Raw genomic sequence first — 23,028 nt, forward strand, 5'->3', positions numbered from 1 at the left:
GAACATCGAAAATTATAAGGCATTTTGGGAAACATGCCAAATTACTTGTACAGTGCATTCATTTTCCATTTCTTAAATTCCTTACTCCCACTATTATTTAGGAGCCTCTATTTGAGAGATGAGTTGGAGATGGCTTCTCATCTCCCCATTTCAACTACATCCTCACGAGAATCTAGTTGACAACTTCACTCCCATCACCCTCTAGTCTCCGTTCCAACACCGGCTCCAAAACAGACTAAATTATTCCAACCAACCAAGTATGTTAACCAACGGCTGGGGCGTTCAACTTTTTGTGCAATATGCCTATATAAAAAGAAAATATTGGGACAAAATGTCTCAAAAAAAAATCAGCGTAGTAAAAGCACCAAATAGTGTATACACTCTAAACATTGCCTGAGAAAATTTATGACAGTATATCAATCAATTTCCTCACATCTCCAGGTTAAACTGTATTCTAAATCATTACCACGGCTCTAATCTCTTCAGGGACCATACATCAACTTATGTCTAACAAAGGAGGTTCGAGATCAGGTTAAATAACAGGCCCACCACCACATCAAACAAGTTTGACCAAGGAATTTTAACTATTTTGGATATGCAAACATTGTTCTATAAAAGTATTGATTGAGATAAAAGAAGGTTTCATTAATTTATTTTACAAGACATGAGCTTCATTTTTCAGTTTGTCTATGAGTTCATCTACAGAGGAGACCATTACACCAGCTTTCCGTTTCGGGGGCTCAGTAACTTCGACAAGCTCCAAATCAGACTTGATTTCCACATTTAGCTGTTCTGGTGCAAGTGTTTTTATCACTTTCGATTTTGCTTTCATTATGTTAGGAAGTGTTGCATACCTTGGCTGATTTAGTCTCAGGTCTGAACTGCAATACCCACATAAAATTGGAAGCACGATCAAAACAAAAGAGGCAGATAAATCCATAATTACAAGTTTAATATCAAGAAAGCCACATGAAATAAAGGAATAAATGGTACTATACAAGGACAAACTAGTGAAATTAACATAAAGCACGTATTTTCTTGATGCCAGAAAGGAAAATTACCATAACCATGAAAAAGGAGTACAAAGATTTACACACACAAAGCTAACAAACAATGTAATGACGTGTTTGGATTCATGGAATTAGGTGAAATTAGTATCTAATTCCTTCTTTTCTCGTGTACTTGACAAATGTTTCATGGAACTGGATTCCAACTCAACCAAATTTCATGTATCCATGGAAAGCTAACTAAAAGATCAAATGCTGCTGTGATAAAGCCTATATTATAGGAACTTCCAATTAGAGGTTGGCATTTAACATTCCACCTACTTCTGCATGGTCTTATAAATCCCTTTGGAAAGAAGCATGCTACCATAATGATAACTGGAATTTAGAACCACATATTACAGCAAGGTCTTCCATTATGTAGCTTATGACATGGAAAGATGAATAGCTTACCACATGAAGACAAGCATTTTCGCAAAAATAGATTACCAACAATGACGAGAAAATATCAAGGTGTTTACGTGATCACCGCTGGAAGATCCAAACATAGGGTTTCAAGGCCACCATCAACTTCCCTTTCCACTGTTGCAGTCTGCTTTTCTTTATCCAACACAATCTGAGGAACATGGCAATGACAAAGTTATGCTTAAGAATTAATATCGATAATGAAACAAGCCTTCATCCACAAACTAACTGCAATATGCAAAGTACATATAAAGATGCTTAACAAGCAAAATCAATAAATCTAGTTTGATTAATATGCAAAGTATCAAGTCTTCTGCACACACATTCAGCTATAACAAATCAGCATATCAGACTGTTCATTGTGTACATTATGGGTGTGACTGATTGTGGACATAAAATGTTGCTGGAGACCTTTTCCCCGAAAATTGGGTGGGGTCCGTGGATGCATCAAATGCGAGATAAGATCTCCCAGGTTTGGATGGAACTTTTATCTGAAAAAGTAGGGGGGGAAAGTCATGGGGTATATACCCAGAGAGTTTTTCTCCTGGTGAACTTTATCACCAAAAAAAACAAAACTATCGGGCATATCAAGCTAGGGTATCTCCTACGTATTCCCATCCCAGTGCCCCCCATCTCTGGATCTCTCCGATTGATGGCATCTCCTGCCCCCACCTGTGGCGTTTCATCACCGGTGACACATCTCTCTCTCGTGCATGGCCGGTACCCAGGAGGAGGTCGCCAGAAAGCCCTTCCACTGTGGTTCTCTCTGTTCTGATAGTTAGTACTCTGGTTCTCTATTTTTCTGTATTAGCAAAAAAAGGATAAAAAGGTCACCCATTTTTTTCCAACAGCAATCAAACATGCTAATTTTTTACTGGACAAAATCTTCAGGGAGTATTTATCAAGGTAGAAAAAACACCAGTTTGTCTCTAGCAATCAAACAGATCTTTTGGGTAAAATGGCTGAGAAAGGGTTAAAAAAAAGAATGAATAGGACCCAAAACATGAATCTAAGGGCAAGACTAATCTGGCAGGAAGAATGGAGGAAATGGATAAAATGGCAGGAAAAAAAGAAAATGAGACCACAAAAATGAGAAGTTTTACATGGAGCTGTTAAACCCTTTAAACATATGCAAGATTATGCTTTATATTGAAAAATACACCCTAATCATGTGTTAAAAAATTCAGAACTTTCTACAGTAATCGGTGGGACTGAAGCATGGAGGCGTGTAGCAATGGCTCTTTCTTAAAAGCGACAGTTGCTTCACTGGAGTTGAACTCAGTGCAGTAGGGTTGAACACAACCTCACTTCTGAGATACAACCAAGCCTGCACCTCACGCGCAATACTAACTACTCTTAGCACCGAGTAGGCTAGTCACCACGACGCAACTACCCTGAACAGCCTCACTGCCTCACTGTAGAGAGAGAGAGAGAGAGAGAGAGAGAGAGAGAGAGAGAGAAGGCATAGAGAGAGCTTGAGAAGATGAAATTCGCTTATGGACTAACCTGAGGCAGCTGGGGTTTATATAGACCCAGTATGCATGGGTCCATAAAGGCTCATTATAGACCAAACAAGTAGCATGCACCCATTATGGCTCAAATGGCTTACCCACAATGGGTTGTCTGTGCCACCAACGAGTTGCCTGTGCCCACTAATGTCCCAACATTCTTGGACACATCCATCAAAACATTTAAGAAAATAAAATCTTATTAAGTGGTTTTATGAGGTATAAATTTGTCCAAAATAAGTGATAAAAAGTTTGGTCAAAGTCAAACCAGGACCAAGACCATACCGGACCGAATCGAGCCAAATTCGAATTTGAATCTGAATCCAAGTCCAAAGCCAAAGTCAAATCCAAATCCAATTCCAAGTCAAGTCTAATGCTCAAAGTTTAAAGTTTAATTGATAAGCCCCTTGAGGGCCTTGCCCTTTAAGGAAACTCTATACATTTTAAACTCAATATGTTTTTCAAAGATGATTAAATTGGGACTAAACCCTTTTCGTAAAGTGAGATTTTCCCTCCAAAATGTATTCTAAAAAAACTATGCAAAGAAAAGGTTATTTTGTCAAATACCTTAGTTCAAAAGGGGTATAATTGTGAGCCAAATAATAACAATCCCCCACGTGAGTCAAAATTATAAAAGAGAAAACACGAAGTTATTCATGAAAGTCATATGCATAAATGAAGATACTTTTTGGGTTTGAATCTTCACTTAATGTAAGCAAGATTCAGACACTCTCATAAACTAAATACATAAGCTTTGAAGTGTCTCTTTTGTGGACTTCTTAAGCTTATCAAAATACATTTTTTTTCAGATAACCGTATGTATCATCAATATATAAAAGCTGCATATATTTAGGGTCCTATGCAGTATCCCACTTCATGAGTTCTATAGAGACAACCCCTTCACACTCATATAGGTGAGTCTCTCAAAAGTGTAAACCTGTTTAAACCACTTTAGCCAATTTGGCCTACAGATCTCATTAAGAGTCAAGAGACTCATCTTTATATAATAAGTTTTCGAGCACTTACATCAAAACGAGACTTGAAGATACTTTTTATCTTTATATATTCTTTAATGCTCACCCAATTACTCCGTTGACTTGTTTTTCCCATTGAACCAAAAACTCAATTTCACTTGGGTTTCCATCACGGACAATTTCTTTAGTAGGTTTTAATCTCATTCTCTCATATGTATTTTTAATGATTTTACATGAAAGGCCTTTCGTAAGAGGATCTACCAAGTTTTGGCAAGATTTCATATATTCTACTAAAATTACTCCTTGCTTGAGTAATTATTCACAATATTGAGCTTTAGACTGATATGTCTAGATTTCTCATTGTATACATTATTTCTTGCTTTATGTATAGTAGTTTGGCTATCATAATGAATTGCTACAGGAGGCAAGGTTTTGCTACCCAGTAGAATCTCAATCAAGAGATTCCTCTACCTCCATTCTAAATTATCATTTAGAAAAACAATTTTAACATCCATTTGATGAATTTTAATCTTGAAAATTAAAGTTAAGACTATAAAGTGATTCTAGAGACAGGAGCATACATGTCAAAATAATCAATCCCCGTTTTTTGTTTAAAGATTTTTGCTACTAATCTAGCTTTAAATTTGTCAATTGATCCATCTGCTCTAAATTTTCTTTTGAAAATCCATTTACAACTAAAGTGGTTTAAAACCATGTGGTAATTCAGCTAAAACCCATGTTTTGTTTTCAAATAGAATCAATTTCACTTTAAATAACTTTTTTTCAAGATGCAACATCAGGTGAAGACATAGCTTCATAAAAGGTTAATGGATCTCTATCAATCATGTAGAGATGAAAATTTGTTCCAAAATCCTTTCGTTTTCTAATTCTCTTACTTTTTCTAATTTTTAGATTTTCATGTTTCAAAGCACATTTTTTGGATACAGGTTTACTAAAAACAGCTGGAAAAAGATTTTGCAAATCTTTAATAGTTAGTTCTCTAAATTTCAGTTTATATAGATTCACGAATTACTTTAGTTTCTAAGTTCATAAATCTATATGCTTTATAACTGTTGAAGTCAGCGGCAAGGGTTTTCAAGTAAACAATAGAGAAAGAGAGAGAGAGAAGAAGAAGAATAGAAATCGTATTTTCATATTAGGGTTAATCTCTTCTTAAATAGAGAGTAACCATGAGACCAAATTACAGAAAGACCCATACCAAATAGACATTAATACGAAAGACCACAAGACCCTTATAAACATGTCTCAACACTCCCCCTCAAGCTGGAGCATAGATATCAATCATGCTCAGCTTGTCACAATAATGAGAGAAACTAGGCCTCGCGAGAGCCTTGGTGAAGACATCAACAACTTGATCTTCGGAAGATACATGATTTGTGCAAATATAACCAGTCTGAACCAAGTCACGTATGTAGTGGCAGTCAACTTCAATATGTTTAGGCCTTTCATGAAAAACTGGGTTGTTGGCAATATATGTAGCAGCCCTATTGTCACACACCATCAACATAGGTAAGGATACTTTCACCTAAAGGTCGGTCAAAACTGATTTTACCCACATAATCTCAGTTGCGGTCTGAGCCATAGCTCGGTATTTCGATTCAGCACTCGACCTGGCTACAACAGTTTGTTTCTTACTCCTCCAGGCAACGAGATTTCCTCCCACAAAAACACAAAATCCAGTTGATTTTCTATCTTCAATAGACCCCACATAATCTGCGTCAGTGTAAGCAACAACGTGAGAAATTTTGTTTAAACAACAGTCATTTACCAGGAGATCAATTTAAGTACCTGAGAACCATCATAGCTGCATCCCAATGAACTCTGGTAGGTTTATCCATGAACTGACTTATTTTACTCATGGCTAATGAAATATCAGGTCTAGTAACGGTCACATATAACAACTTACCCACCAAGGATCTAAAACTTGCACTATCCACATATTCAGACTTCTCATCGAACATATGAGTTTTGGGATCCATCGGAATGTTAGTTGGCTTCGCTCCTAGCATTTCAGTCTCTTTTAATAAATCCAACACATACTTTCTTTGTGACAAAACTAAGCCCTCTTTGTTTCTTGCAACCTCGATACCCAGAAAATATCGAAGAGAACCAAGATCTTTAGTAACAAAATGTTTCTAAAGATGATCCTTTGTTGCAGAAATATCTTGGGCACGACTCCCTGTCAATATGATGTCATCGACATATACCACCATAACAACAATTTCAACACTAGTTTTCTTGATAAACAAGGAGTGGTCAAAGGCTGACCTGACAAAGCCAAAAACTGACATTACCTCAAATAATTTATGAAACCATGCCCGAGGGCTCTGCTTCAGGCCATAAATAGCCTTCTTCAACCTGCATACCTTCTGACACTCCCCCTAAATCTCAAAGCCTGGGGGTTGTTGCATGTAGATTGTTTCGTGCAAATCCCCGTACAAAAAGGCATTCTTGACATCCAACTGAAATAAGGGTCATCCATAGTGCACAACGACAGAAAGAACGAGACGAATAGTGCCAAGTCGAGCAACCGGGAAAAAAGTTTCAAAGAAGTCAACACCATAAGTTTGAGTATACCCTTTTGCAACCAACCGGGCTTTGTATCGTTCAATTGACCCATCCGAGTTATATTTAATGGTATATACCCATTTGCAGCCAACAATATCTGCATCAGTAGGAAGATCAACCAAGTCCCAAGTACCCCAAGAGCATAGGGCATCCATCTCATCCTGCATAGCCTGCATCCATTTGGGGTCGAATAGAGCTTGACTGTGATGAAGCGGAATAGAGGAGGCAAACAGAGCCGAAATAAAATTCTTCATAGATGCCCCAAGATTAACTTCTAAAACAAACTGAGAAATAAGATGAATGGTGTACTGTCTTTTTCCTTTGCGCAGAGCAATAGGAAGATCATCATCAAAAGCAGAAACTTCAGGATGCTCAGAGATTCTTACCTCAGGAGAAGGAGATAATGGGGGCATGGAGGTAGGTGGTAACCTGTGAGTGTATACTATAGGAGGGTTTTGGTAGCGAGACTCACCAAAGGATGAAGCCAAAGACTGTGGAGAAAACGACTCTAACAAAAAAGGAGAAATTGGCAGAGGAAGGACATCGTCATGGCTCTCCTGTAACCTTGGAGTAGTACTCGAAAAATATGGAATAGACTCAAAGAACGTAACGTCCGCACTGACATACTCTTTATGGGATATAGGGTCATAGCAACGATATCCTTTTTTATTCTTAGGATACCCAAGGAAAACACATTTAATAGACTGCGAAGCGAGTTTATCGCGATCAGAACCCAGCTTATGCACAAAACACGCACATCCAAAAACTTTAGGGGGGATAGGAAAGAGAGGAACCTCTGGATAGAGAATTTGAATTGGAATCTGGTCTTCTACAGAACTTGAATGCATGCGATTTATAAGAAAACCGGCAGTCAAAACCGCATCGCCCCAGTATGATGCAGGCATATTGGATTGAATCATTAGGCACCGAGCGACATTAATGATTTGTCTGTGTTTCCTCTCAGCCACACCATTTTGTTGGGATGTATGGAGACATGTAAACTGAGGTTGAATCCCTTTAGCAGAATAGAATTGAAGCAAGTCTTTGGATTTGAACTCAAGAGCATTATCAGTGCGAACAATTTTAACACACACGTCAAATTGAGTCTTTATTTCACAATTAAAGATTTAAGAATGACAGGGCCTTGAGACCGTTTTTTTAACAGGAACACCCACGATAACTTTGAGAAGTCATCAACAATAACCAAATAATAACGACACTGAGTCCTACTAGGAATCCTACTCGGACCCCATACATCGACATGAAGAAGCTCAAACAATCTTTGACTCGACGGACTCTGACTAGAGGAAAAAGAGCTTCGGCAATGTTTTCCCAATTGACATGTTTCACACTGAAAAGAAACTGAAGGAGGTATATGAGGAATGACATGAGGAAGTTTTAGCACTGGAAGGTGACCCAGACGATGATGCCACTGTTAAAATGTAACTTATATATATATATATATATATATATATATATATATAGAGAGAGAGAGAGAGAGAGAGATGTATGTACATATATATCTCTATACATATACAAATATATATATATATCTCTATACATATACAAATATATATATTGACATATCATTGTAAAACCCAATAAGGGTACTTTGGTCTTTTTTTCCTTTTACACATATTTCAATTGAAATATGGTTGTAATTTTTACATTTTATTTTTCTTCTTTTTATTTCTTTCTTTTTTTCTCTTTTTATTACAAAATAGAAGGACCATTGGGGGGGCCACCCTTCTAGTCGTTGGGGCCCCAACGGTCATTAATATGACTGTTGGGGCTCCCAACGACTAGAAGGGAGCCCCAATGGCCCCTCTCTCATTTGTTCTCCCTCTATATCTGAGGGCTCTCCCTCTTATAGAATAAGGGGTTTTTACCCCCTTCCACATAATGAAGATGTATATTTTGTAGCCTTTGTGGCTTTGCCCCTTCGTGGGTTTATGTGTTGGCACATTACGTGCTTTTGTTTATCCATTAGTAGGTGTGTGTATTCGCACTTCATGTACACGTTTATTGGTTCATTATTGAACCTAATGTATTCAAAGTTGTTTCCTTACATGGTATCAGAGCTCGGTTGGGATCGAGTTGTTCTTTGTTACATCGGGAAGCGTGCTATTCAAGAAATTTTAAAGAAAAATGGTGAAGTTTTCATTTCTCCTACTCTTTTCTTTCTTAAAGTTATTCGGTATGCATTTCATTCCTTTAAGTGTCGTGCATTATGAAGAATTAGATATGTTTTGCATATGTGTTCTCTTTGTCTTTATGAGTTTGGATTCTTAACATTCCATTGAATTCTTTTCATATATTAGAACCTTTTCGTATGTCTTTCTTTGAAAATTTTTAAAACCGGTGAACTTGTTTTTTTCGAAAAATTAAATATATGATTGCTCAAAACATGCTTTAATGGGTTGGTAAAAATTTATGACCATTGGAGTTTTGAACTTATATTTTATACCTAATTTTGTTTATAAGAATACCTTTTATATGAAAGGTAAGTCTTTAAGAAAGTTATGTTAAAATGTTTATGAGATTTGTAGTGTAAAACTATTGATCACATACTCTCTCATCATAGTTGATTGGTTCGTATTGAAGGTATGTGTTTATCCACTAAAAAGTCCTATATGAGGCTTCTCATAATATCGTGTGTGTCTTTGAAAAGGTATTCTTAACTAAGTAGACATATATTATCTATGAAAAAATCCTAATTAAGTTTTGATTCCCCTACCTAATGTGTCCTTTTCATATGAGCAATATTTGACTAAGAATGCATCTTATAATACCGGTTGAATTAAGTTTTTAAAATGATCTTATGAAATATGGTTATTCTCTTTGCATCTTTTTACTCTTAAAAGATTCCTCAATTTAATTTCATGAGTGTGTTTCATTATAAAATTTGTGGTCTTCATTAATGTTTGATGCATACTTATTGCATTAGGAGTTGGTTATAACCTATTAAGTCATATGTTTTTAATAAAATTATGAATTTCTCCTCATCAATAAATGTTTGATTTATGCCATAGTGCAATCTTATTATTCTTCTTTGTTGGGATTTCTCCCACTTTAATGAAGTTTTTTGGATTATGTATTTGAACTCTCTTTGAGAGGCCTTTCAGTCCTTGTAATCTTCTTATGAGTATATACTCTTTGTGAAGATTTCATGGTTGTTGTGAGAAGATTGGTTGTGAACATCATTTTTAAAGTTAAAATAGTGGTTTTCATGAGATTTTCAAACTTCATAATCTTACCATCTTTATGAATGCTTATGTTGTCCTAAATTTGTTATTTGCTCATATTAAGATTATTGTCATTCGACATCTTGTATTGCGTAAAAATGCATCTATTATCATTTGATGTGCATATAATTGCACTTTATATCTATCATAGTTAAAGGCTTGATTTGATTCTTGGATTATTCCAAATCGGTTCTTGCACATGACGCTTAATATTTTATGTTGTGTTTGTGGCATAAATAAGTCTTTTGATATAAATGACTTCTTTTTTAAGATTTGATCATGATTAAGCATAATTCGTGTTTATGCAAAATTATTATTGTGATTGATTATGTTGGATCTTTATTTGAAAAATGTTTCCTTAAAGTGTTTTTTTGCCTTTTTATGGCATTTATATTTATTCATCACAGGTTGCTTTTTTGATGCATCATTTGTTTGGCCTTATTATTGTTTTTTTAGAAATGTTTGTTGAGGTGAGTTATGGGCACCTCGTGTTATGTCATTTTAGGTTGTCAACTTCTAATTTGACCCTAAAATGACTTGTTATGTAATCTCTAATTATGAGTGTGTCACTCATTTATTTTTGGTCATTGTTTTTATGAATGCTCTTAATTATGTGAACCTGTGATGGATATATGATTGTTAAAACATTAAATGTTTTAAGGTATATTAAAATCAATGTTTTATTTGTTATATGTTTGTCATTACAAGTCTTATTGCCTCAAAAGTCTTCTCCTGTTATAACTCTTATCTAAGTGTAATCATATGTAGACAAGATTTTTATTACACTTTTGTGTGTTGGTAGCCCTCTGTTGGCTTTGTTCTCTTGGTCTAGTAGTTGAACACACTTGTCTTGAGTGTTATTATATGTAGACAAGGCACGTTGATTCACACCATGGTGTGTGATTTTAGTCCATGTTGGCATTTGTGTTCTTGTTCTAGTCACTAAGATGTATGTCCATGGTTGGCTTCTTTCACTCATTTCAAGTGTCATTTTATGTAGACAAGAGATGTATTGTGTTTTAGCCCATGGTTGGCTTGATACTCTTGTTCTAGTAGCTGAACATACTTGATTTTGAGTGTCTTTTTATGAAGACGAGATGCTTTTGATCCATATTGGCGTGTATTCTCTTATTCTTGTCGTTGATACACTCATTTCAAATATTATTACATGTAGACAAGAGGTGTTTATACACACCTTTCTGTGTGTTTTTTGGCCTTTAATGGCATTATAATTATCTTGTTCTGTCAAATCCTGTGCTTCAAATAAATTAATTGTGTTTTTACTATGCATAGAATATCTTTTTGCACCGTTACTTTTGGATGAATCATATGATATGGTTTTTGGTTAATTCATCTTGTTTGAAATATTTCACTTGATTAAAGTGCAAAGATATCTTTTACTTGGACCTTTTTTTGGTTTGTTCCACAGGATCTTGAAGATAAGATGAAAAGAAGTACCTTGGATAGATCATAAAAGATGTTCTCCATTAAAGTCAATTAGAAGAAGATATTTGCAAATCTCCATGGCATCCTTACTGAAGATTCTTGAAGCCTTGAAGATTTTTCCTCGTGTATTCGTCAATCTTTTTGTTTCCCCACGCAAAGATTGAGGGGGGGGTGTTAAAATGTAACTTATATATATATATATATATAGAGGGAGAGAGATAGAGATATGTATGTACATATATATCTCTATACATATACAAATATATATATTGACATATCATTGTAAAACCCGATAAGGGTACTTTGGTCTTTTTTCCTTTTACACATATTTCAATTGAAATATGGTTGTATTTTTTACATTTTATTTTTCTTCTTTTTATTTCTTTCTTTTTTTCTCTTTTTATTACAAAATAGAAGGACCATTGGGGGGCCCACCCTTCTAGTCGTTGGGGCTCCCAACGATTAGAAGGGAGCCCCAATGGCCCCTCTCTCATTTGTTCTCCCTCTATATTTGAGGGCTCACCCTCTTGTAGAATAAGGGGCCCTTTCACATAATGAAGATGTATATTTTGTAGCCTTTGTGGCTTTTCCCCTTCGTGAGTTTATGTGTTGGCACATTACGTGCTTTTGTTTATCCATTAGTGAGTGTGTGTATTCGCACTTCATGTACACGTTTATTGGTTCATTATTGAACCTAATATATTCAAAGTCGTTTCTTTACAGCCACAATAGAGGACTTGAGGATGATGTAACAGCAGAATGGACCGAACCCACTGGTTGATGTAGATAATACACACCACCTTCCTCATAGCCTCCACCAATTCTCTTCCCCGTCAGCAAGTCCTGAAAAGTGCAACCCATAAGATCAAAAATCACCATACAATTCAGCTCTTTTGTCATTTGATTGACAGATAATAGATTTTGTGGAAAAGAAGGAGCATGAAGAACATTTGACAATTGAAGAGTGGGGGAAATAGACATGCTTCCCTGCCCTACAATTGGGCAAGAGCTCCCATCAGTAAGAATTACGCATTTATGATCAGGTACAGGTTTTAAACTTAAAAAGTTACACGAATTTTCACACAAGTGTCTAGATGCTCCTGAATCAATGATCCACCTACCACCTTGGCCAAATAGGTCATCACCTGCCGAGTACGCAACCTTGGCCTCAGGAGAATTCGATGTAGATAGGCGTAATGCTAGAAGCTCGTCATATTCAGCCCTGCTAAGAGTAACAATATCATTGGAATAATCTGTACCTGGTTTAACCACTTGAGCCAAGAGATTAGCGAATGCTTTATAATCTGACGACCCATATGCTTTCTGCTCCCTTTTTTGTGAATCAGCCACTACCACGATAATTTAATATAAACAATTTTTCACGACAACCAGATATGAGCAGACCAAAATAGTAGTATGCAGGTTCACAAAAAAAAAATTAATATTCACCACACTCGGATCTGTGATCAGATCTTCAAAAAAAATTCAGATCCATGACTATTTGATATAAATATTTCTTCAAGACAACCAGATTTGAACGACCCAAACCAAAATTATGCATGTCCCCGACTAAAATATGGATTTAATCTCTTACCCACCTCACAACTTCAACACAAAACTCATACCTGTATCCGCGACCATTTGATTTTGACCTACACTGATCAGATTTCCACAGATTTTCTCATGTAAAATCTGATTTCAGATTTGGATTTTCAACGCTTGACAGATCCCTGCAACATCTGTCAGATCTGACTCCAGATCTGTGTCACCAGCATTGACCAAAGAATCAGATCTCCACCTGATCTGATTGTTTCCATCCACGTTTTCACGACACTTGCAGTAACTTTCCACAGTCAGCCACAGCAGAATCCACGCTCACCGCACCACAGTTACGGTCACAACACCAAACAACCCTTTTTTTTTTAAATCTACAGCAGAATCCACGAGCGTGATGATCTGATCAAATTTAAGAGACGTTGATCAGATTTGGTTTTCCACACCGATCAGCAACTTCAATTGTCTTATTTAAAACACCACCCACAAACACTTCAATCGACCTAACAGATCTGATTTAGATCACAAAGGGGAAGTTGTGACACGCAGCATGAAACCCACAACCACGACAAGAAGATTATAATCACCCAAAGCTGAACGCAGACTTGAATCATAAAAAAAATTGTCATTCAACCTCAGATCGACACCCAGATCTGAACGCATAATTAAAAACTATATCATACCACACCAGATCGACTCCAATCAGCAACTGCAATCTTGGTTTAATATTTGTTTTTTTTTTGTTTTTTTTTTTGTTTACATACCCGATGGCCACGACACAGAAATCACATGCTTGCATCCATCGACTGGCCTCCACTCTGATGCGTAAACCTGTTAAAATATATGTAATCAATATATTTATATATATATATATATATATTTTTATCACACACTACCCGATAAGGGGTAGTTTTGTAAACTCGCCCAATAGGGGCATTATAGACTTTTTCTCTTTTCTTCTTTTTCCTTTTTCTTTTTCTATTTTTTCTTTTTTCTTTTTTTCTTTTTTGTGTACTTTTTGTGCATTAAATGCACAGCCATTGGGGGCCCCAACAAAGAGTCGTTGGGCCCCCAACGGTCACAATTGTGACCGTTGGGAGCCCAACGACTCCTTGTTGGGACTCCCAATGGTCCCTCTCTCTCTCTTTTCTCTAACTCTCCCTCACTCCTCTCTTGCCTATAAATAAGTGGGGTCTCCCCCTTTGTAATGTGCGGCTTCTTCAAGCCTCTTAGTGCCTTTATAAGATTTTATGCTTTCTAGTCATTATTGGCTTTTGTGTATGTCCTCTTCTGGACTTGTTCTTTGATTTCTATGTGTGAATGTTCATTGTAAGACATACATTTCTTTTCCGCATATTTCATTACATGGTATCAAAGTCTTGGTTGTGCTCTTGATTCATATAGCTAGTTGACTAGTTTTACCTCTCTCTTGGTTTGTCCTCCATTCTTGATTATATGATGGAAGGAGAACAAAAGATTGATCTCTCCTTCAAGCTTAATGGTACTAACTACATGATGTGGGCCGCCACCAAGGAGAACAACCTCAAAGGTAAAAAGCTTTGGGGATATATTATGGGCACCATTAGGGAGCCTCAACTTCAACTTATGAAAATGGATGGTGATCAAGAAAAAGCTCTAGAAGGAAATGCTCGCATGAAGGCTATTGAAGATCACCAATCCAAGGTAGAAGATTGAGAAAGTAAGCATGCAAAAATTCTTGCATAGTTCATGAACAACGTGGAGCTAAAGATTTGCGCCAACATTGCTAAATTCCGCCTAGCAAATGAAGCATGGTTCTTTATGAAAGGTATGTATACCCAAAAAGACCTTGCTCGTCAATTCTTTATCCAAGAAAAAATTTGTACCATTAAGCAAGGTGAAATGAGTGTAAGAGATTACTATAGCACTCTTGGACCTTTATGGGATGAGCTATCCCTTCTTGAACCCAAATGGGTATCTAGTGAAGATGTGGAAATGAGAAGAGAACAAATGGAAAAAGAACACTTTTTCCAATTTTTACATGGGCTTAGGCCCAAATATGAACAAGTTAGGTCCTCCCTTCTTCATAGATCTAAACCGTTTCCATTGGAAGATGCCATAGCCGAAATATGCCAAAAAGAAACGGGTCTTGGCATGATTAAAGGAGAAGATGAAGTTCTAGCCGTGTCTAAACCCGGCAATCATATGAAAGCTTATAAGCCTCCACACTTTGGGAGGCAAAATAACTATAATGGCAATTATAGGAAAGTCATTTGCCATCATTGTCAAAAACCGGGTCATATAAGACCTAATTGTCCGAAGATAAATGAACCTCCAAAAGGTAAAGTTGCTATTATTGAAGAAATCTCACAAAAGAAGGAGGAGCCAATGAAAGGGAAAGAGTCATTTTCCCTTGCTCAACTATCCAAAGCACTTCAAATTCTACTCAAATCGCCGTCAACTTTGAGAGTCGCCATTGCCTCTTCTTCTCCTCCAGGTACGCCTTCTTGGATTCTTGATTCTGGAGCATCTTTTCATATGACCCCTATTGAAAATGGACTATCCAATGTATATAGCAACTCCAAAAATTCTTTTGTTTCCACCGTCGATGGTGCCTCTTTACAAGTTAAAAGTTTTGGAACTTTAGACTTTTCAAAAGATTTTTTTGTGCCAAACGTAAAGGTAGTACCTCAGCCTAATTTAAATCTTTTATCTGTTTCTCAAATATGTGATCATGGATGTGAAATCTCCTTCTCAACCAAGGATTGCTCTATACAGGATCTTCACTCTGGGAAGCAGATTGGGCAAGGCCATAGGAGGGGAGATCTCTACTACATAAACAATTTGAAACTTCCCACTAACTCATTTTGTAATCATGTCCAAGATAAAAATATTGAAACTTGGCATCAAAGACTTGGACATCCAAGCTTCTCAAAAATGTACTCCTTTCCTTTTGGAAAGAAATTTTGTAATGAGAAACATTTTGTTTGCAACAGTTGTATTTTTGGAAAAATGAAATCTACCCCTTTTCCAAAAAGAACATTTGTGTCCAAAAGACCCTTTGAATTAGTCCATTCGGATGTTTGGGGTCCTTCTCCGGTCATATCAAAAGGAGGATACTCATATTATGTTACTTTCATTGATGATTACACTCAATATGTGTGGATCTATTTTCTCAATCTAAAATCCGAAGTTTTTAATTTCTTTAAAAAAATTCATATGATTGTCAAAAATCAATTTTCAAGTAATATCTTCATTCTTCGATCCGATTCCGGTGGAGAATATCTATCAAATGAATTTCAAGAATACTTGGAAACCAATGGCATTTGTCATCAAAGGTCATGTCCTAGGACTCCCCAACAAAACGGTCTAGCCGAAAGAAAGCATAGACACATTGTGGAAACCACTAGGACTCTTCTCATTTCCAAAGAAATTCCAAAGTGCTATTGGGCCGAAGCCGCCTTAACTTTCACTTATTTGATAAATAGAATGATATCCTCATCCTTACAAAATATATCTCCATATGAAAAACTCTTTGAAAGAACACCTGATTTTAATAGATTAAGAATTTTTGGGTGTAAGTGTTTTGTCCTTACACATAAAAGAGATAAGTTATCTCCAAAAGCTATCGAATGTGTGTTCTTAGAATACGGAGAAAATCAAAAAGGTTTTAGGTGCTTCGACCCCAAAAGCAACAAACTATATATATCCAAAGATGTTACCTTTTTAGAAAATGAGAACGGCTTTGAGAAAAATAAAGATATTGATGAAAGCGAATATGCTTTCTTATTTGATCATGTGACTCCTCACGAAGAGGAAGTTCCTAATGATTTAGAGGATACTCCTCTTAGTAATGTTAAAAATAGAAGTAATAATTTTGAGAATAGGTCAATTCAAACCTATGCTAGGCGTGGTCAAGAAACTCCCATAAGTGCTTTAGAAAAATATTCTCAAAATTCCAACATAGAAGAAACCTCTTTAAGGAGATCTAGCCGAATCTCCAATCCTCCTAATAGGTTTGTTTCCTATGAGTCTCTAACACCTAAATATAGGGCATGCCTAATTGCATTACACTCTTATCATGAACCATCACACTATAATGAAGCCAAAAACATTCCTCAATGGGTTGAAGCCATGAAACTAGAACTTAGTACCCTTGAAAGGGCTAAAACTTGGGAAATAACTTCATTACCCACTGGAAAGAAGTTTATTGGATGTAGATGGGTCTTCAAAATAAAAACTAAAAGTGATGGGTCATTAGAACGTTATAAAGCTAGGTTGGTAGCCAAAGGATATGCTCAAGAGTACGGAATAGACTATGAAGAAACCTTCGCTCCCGTAGCTAGAATGACTAGTGTTAGGACTCTTATTGCGGTTGCATCCGTTAAAAAATGGCCTATCTATCAATTGGATGTTAAGAACGCATTTCTTAATGGCGAACTAAGTGAAGAGGTCTATATGGATCCTCCATCAGGAGTATCTATTGGTGAAAATAAAATTCTTAAACTGAAAAAGGCACTATATGGGTTAAAACAAGCTCCAAAGGCTTGGCATAACAGATTTAGCAATGTAATGACTAGCTTAAATTTTCGTTCATGTTATACTGACACTGCGTTGTTTGTGAAAAGTGCAGGGTCCTCTGTAGTTATTCTACTACTATATGTTGATGATATGATCATCACTGGAAGTGATGAGCAAGGAATCCATAATATTAAGAAAATTTTAAAAGAAAATTTTGACATGTCTGACCTTGGTTTCTTAAGATATTTTCTAGGTATTGAAGTTGCATATTCTCCCCGAGGGTATACTCTCTCAGATGAAACTTGTCGCTGACATTTGTTCCAAGTCTGGAATTTCGGATGATAAGAAGACAGAAACCCCTGAGGTTATCAATGCAAAGCTAAGGCTGGAAGATAGGACACTTCTCGAGAATCCTACTCCCAACCGTCAACTCGTTGGGTCTCTGACATACTTATCCATCACTCGGCCAGACATAGCTCATGCAGTTCACTCCGTCAGTCAGTTTCAACATGCACCTACAACTGTGCACATGAGTGCAGTCTTAAGGATTGTCAGATATATTAAAAACACCATAACTAAGGGAGTTTTTCTTTCCTCTTCATCATCTCTTGATTTAATTGCTTATACGGATGTTGATTGGGGAGGAAATCCCAATGATAGAGTCTCAACCACTGGTTTTTGTGTTTTCTTAGGTGACTCTATGATTTCTTGGATATGCAAGAAGCAACACAAAGTGTCATTATCCTCAACAGAAGCGGAGTATCGTGCAATGGCCACTACAACCATGGAGCTTGTGTGGCCTAGAAGTCTCCTCTGTGATATGAGCATCGTCATCTCAATTCCTTCGAAGATGTGTTGCGATAACAAGAGTGTTATCTATATTGCAAGCAATCACACCTTCCATGAGCGTACTAAACATATAGAGATGGATTGCCACTATGTTCAAGATGAATACCTAAAAGGAACCATAGCGCTGCCCTACGTCACATCCGAGCACCAGTTGGCGGACTTCTTCACCAAATCCCTTGTTGCTCCTCGTTTCATGTTTATTCTCAACAAGCTTTCGGTTGTATCCCCGTAAAGCTTGAGAGAGGGTGTTAAAATATATGTAATCAATATATATATATATATATCACACACTACCCGATAAGGGGTAGTTCTGTAAACTCGCCCAATAGGGGCATTATAGACTTTTTCTCTTTTCTTCTTTTTCCTTTTCTATTTTTTCTTTTTTCTTTTTTTCTTTTTTGTGTACTTTTTGTGCATTAAATGCACAGCCATTGGGGAGCCCAACGACTCCTTGTTGGGACTCCCAATGGTCCCTCTCTCTCTCTTTTCTCTAACTCTCCCTCACTCTTCTCTTGCCTATAAATAAGTGGGGTCTCCCCCTTTGTAATGTGTGGCTTCTTCAAGCCTCTTAGTGCCTTTATAAGATTTTATGCTTTCTAGCCATTATTGGCTTTTGTGTATGTCCTCTTTTGGACTTGTTCTTTGATTTCTATGTGTGAATGTTCATTGTAGGACATACATTTCTTTTCCGCATATTTCATTACAAAACCTAGTTGCTACAGATGAGTTGAGCAACTAGGTAGTTGTGGCCTATTCGAGGAGGAACTTGATCGGATCACACGCCCAGATCTGCAACCCGCTTTGATACCATGTTGAAGTCGGCGGCAAGGGTTTTCAAGTAAACAAGAGAGAGAGAGAGAGAAGAAGAAGAAGAATAGAAATTGTGTTTTCATATTAGGGTTAATCTCTTCTTAAATAGAGAGTAACCATGAGACCAAATTACAGAAAGACTTAGTTTGTTTAGGTAAATTCAATCTAACATAAGCAATACAACCTCAACCTTAAATTTACTTAAATTTGGTTTTCTATTTTTCCATAATTCATAAAGAGTAACATCTAATTTCGAGTAAGGTACACGATCTATAATATATAACATACACTAAGTAAAGCTCCTCCCCATAAATTAAAATCACGGCCAAAACTAATAAGCATTGCATTTACCATATCAAATAAAGTTTTACTTTTTTGTTCTGCAACACCATTATGCTCAGGAGTGTAAGGTGCAAAGTTTTGTTTGTGTATGCCATGTTCTTCCTAAATTTGATAAAATCACAAGACAAATATTTTTTCAATTGTGAAAAATCTCAACTTTAGCCTTAAAAATCTTGAATTTTTTTAAGGACTCATCTTTTCTTTTCATAAGATAAACATAAACAAATTTTGAAAAGTCATCAATGAAAGTTATGAAATACAGATTACCCCCACGAGTTGGAGTGTTTTTCAAATCACAAACATCACTATAAATTCATGAATTTTAGAACTTTTTTCCACTCCATAAAAAGGTTTTTTAAAAAAAATTGCTTGAATACACGCATCACATTTATTATAATGATCATGCTTGCAAACAAGAATTAATCATAATTTAACATTTTTTTAATAGAACCAAAATACACATGAACAAGTCTAGCATGCCATACTTCAAGAGAGCAAGCAAGTAAGCAGAAACAAAGGCATTCTTATTGATCACATTCAATTTGAATAGGCCATCAGTGTTAAAAATTGTAATCCCATTGTTAATCTCATATGCGAGATATCTCCATCATATGTAATCTTATTTTTTTTAATTTAGTTTCTTAGTTTAGTTAGAATAACTTTCTATTTTTTGGACATTCAAATAGGCTCAATGCCTTTATTAAATTTTCAGTCAATAAAGAATAAAGCAACTTTTTTTATGGACATTCAAGTAGGCTTAATGCCTTTATTGACTTTTCAATCAATAAAGCATAAAGCAACAATAGGAGCCGTTGGACTCCCATCGGCTCTAATTAGAGTTGTTGGGAGCCCAATGACTCCCCCTCTCTAGCTTCTTTTCAGCCCTATAAATATGGGCTTCTACTTCTTGTTTGATTATAATTTTTGGTGGGTTTATCCCATCTTAATGAGATAAATTTTTCTCTCTTGGTGTGTGCACTCTTTTGAGTATTTCGATTCTTGTGAGTGTGGTGAATGAACCTTTGTGTTCATTGAGAAAGATCTTTTGTGAGCTTCTTTTTGAAGTTATGTTTGGAGTTCTATTTTCTTACATAGTATCAAAGCTAACGGTTGAAGCGATCAAGCTAAGTTCCTTCGGTGCATTGGGAAGCGTGCCACCCAAGTTTTTTTTTAAAGAAAGTAAAGTTCCTTTGAAGTTGTGATCGTGTAAAGACTTAAGAGCTTAGAGGAATACTTATATTCACCGTTTGTGGTAGAGTATCCTCTTATTTATTTTTCTTCTTGTTCTTTCCTTATTCAACTTCGTTTTATCTCTTCTTTTCCAAAAATTGTGAAATTGATGATAATGATAATATCACCGTTAAGTCCATCAAACTCAACGATTCCAATTATGTCACATAGGCTTCAATCATGAAGCATCTTATACGGGGAAAGGGATTATGGGGATTAGTAGACGAGACCGATATGGAACCTACACTAATCCAACCAAGGATGAAGGAGAGAAAGAAATACCTCTCACGGAAGTAGAAAGGATTAAGGTCATCTCCACTTATGAAGAAAAGTGGAATGAATGGAAAATGGGTCATGCCAAGATTATGTCTTGGCTTATCACAAGTGTTGACATAAATAAATACTCGAGTCTTGCAAAATTCGAGCATGCTAATGATGCGTGGGATTACCTTAAGAGAATGTATTCTCTTAAGAATATTGTACATGTGTGCAATTTACAAATTAAAGTTCGGAATATGGTTCAAGGAGACAAGAGCATTAAAAAGTACTATAATGGCTTGTCGGAAATATGGGAAGAGTTAGCTCTTCTTGAACCAAAGTGGCATTGTCCACAAGATATTGAACTTCGCCAAAACCGAATCAATGCGGAGCATTTTTTTCATTTTATTAGTGGATTAAGATCGAAATTTGAATCCACTAAGTATATTCTTCTCCATCGTGGAAAAATGTTGTCAATAGAAGATACAATAGAGGAGTTGAGTATGAAAGAAAATAGATTAAAAAGTAGAATTTCCAAGAGCAATGACGACTTAGTTCTAGCCGTCTCGAAACCTAAAAACTTTGTCAGGACTTACAAATTTCCCAACTATGGAAGAGGAAATGATGAAAAACAAGGGAATGATTTTGAGAGAAGGAAAATCATTTGCTATTATTGCCGTGAACCTGGATATATGAAAACTCACTGTCCAAAATTAAAGAGACCCTATGAGAAAAAGGTTGCCGCCGTCAGACCACCTCAAAAATCAAGCGAAACTTTTATTGGGAGCATGTCTCTTGCACAATTGGTGGAAGCACTCGGACCACTACTCAAGGAAGCATCTTCATCTAAGGGAGCAACAGTTTCTTCTATGAGCACCTCTGATCTAGGAAAAACTCAGTTGTTTCTTTTCACATGACTCCAAATATTGAAATATTATCTGAATGTCATAACTCAAATGGATCTAATGTTTTTACTGTCGATGGAACATCACTAGAAATCGAAGCAATAGAAAATTTTGAAAAAGTTTCTCAAAACCTAAAAGGATTTCATATTCCACAAATTAGATATATTCCCAAATTAAATCTCAATCTCTTGTCTATTTCTCAACTATCTGACCATGGATATAACGTTTCATTCTCCTCTCGTGGTTGTCGAGTGCAGGATCACCAGTCAGGAAAGCTGATTGGGGAAGGCCATAGAGAATGAGGCTTATACTACATGGAGTTTTTGAAAACTCTCAATAATACGCTTTGTTGTAATGTTCAGAAAATGAACTTGAATCTATGGCACAGGAGACTTGGTCATCCTAGCATGTCCAAAATTCATTTTTTTTCAAATATGAAAAACTTTTGTAATTCTGAAACATTTAAATGTGAAAAATGTATTCTGAAAAAAATGAAGAGATTACCCTTTCAAGAAAAAAAAATTTGTTTCCTCTCGGCCTTTTGAGTTAGTGCATTCGGATGTATAGGGTCTTGCTCTTGTTATATCCGAAGGGGTTTTCATATTATGTCATTTTTGTAGATGATTTTACAAGGCATACTTGGATTTATTTTCTCAAACATAAATCCGAAGTATTTTTTATTTTCAAATATTTCATAAACTGGTTAAGAATCAATTTAATAATGATATATCTATTTTTTGTACTGATTCAGGAGGAGAGTTTTTGTCTAAATAATTTAATGATTACTTAAATTTACATGGTATTTCACATCAAAGATCATGCCCATATACCCCACAACAAAATGGTATGACAAAAAGAAAACATAGGCATATTATAGAAACAACAAGAACCCTACTCGTTACTCATCTAGTACCAAAAAAAAATTGGGCCGAAGACACTCTAAATGTGGTATATCTCATTAATAGAATGCCATCATCTTTGTTAAGCAATATTTCTCCTGTTGAAAAACTCTTCAAACAAATCCCAGATTATTCAAGGTTAAGGGTATTTGGTTGTAAATGTTTTGTTTTCTTCAACAAAAATGACAAATTTTCACCTCGTGTTATTCCATGTGTGTTTCTTGGTTATGCAAGCAATCAAAAAGGTTATAGATGCCTTGATCTTAAAACCAGAAAAATATATGTGTCACGAAACGTATCCTTCTTAGAAAATGAAAGTTTTTTTGAAATTAAAAACTCTACTGAAATTGATGAATATTCTTTCTTACCGGACTTAGTTCCAGAGATTAATGAGGAAGATATTGATCAAAAAGAACAAAATGTAATAAGTACTGAATCATCTCATCCAGA

General features: G+C 36.0%; 1 protein-coding gene across 1 annotated transcript in view; it reads right to left on the reverse strand.

Moving 5' to 3' along the window:
* Positions 1 to 614: 614 nt before the first annotated feature.
* The window catches only part of ETFBETA (electron transfer flavoprotein beta), a 35,027-nt gene continuing 12,613 nt past the window's right edge, over positions 615 to 23,028 (reverse strand). The window contains exons 4-5 of the mRNA XM_089980767.1: positions 1,526 to 1,620; positions 615 to 881 (exon numbers count right to left, since the gene is read on the reverse strand). Coding sequence (XP_089836893.1) covers positions 656 to 881; positions 1,526 to 1,620 — 321 coding nt within the window. The 3' untranslated portion in view covers positions 615 to 655. The remainder of the gene's footprint in view (positions 882 to 1,525; positions 1,621 to 23,028) is intronic.

This window comes from Nuphar pumila, chromosome 11, assembly GCF_984573655.1.
Source record: "Nuphar pumila chromosome 11, dmNupPumi1.hap1.1, whole genome shotgun sequence".
Classification (NCBI taxonomy): Eukaryota; Viridiplantae; Streptophyta; class Magnoliopsida; order Nymphaeales; family Nymphaeaceae; genus Nuphar; species Nuphar pumila.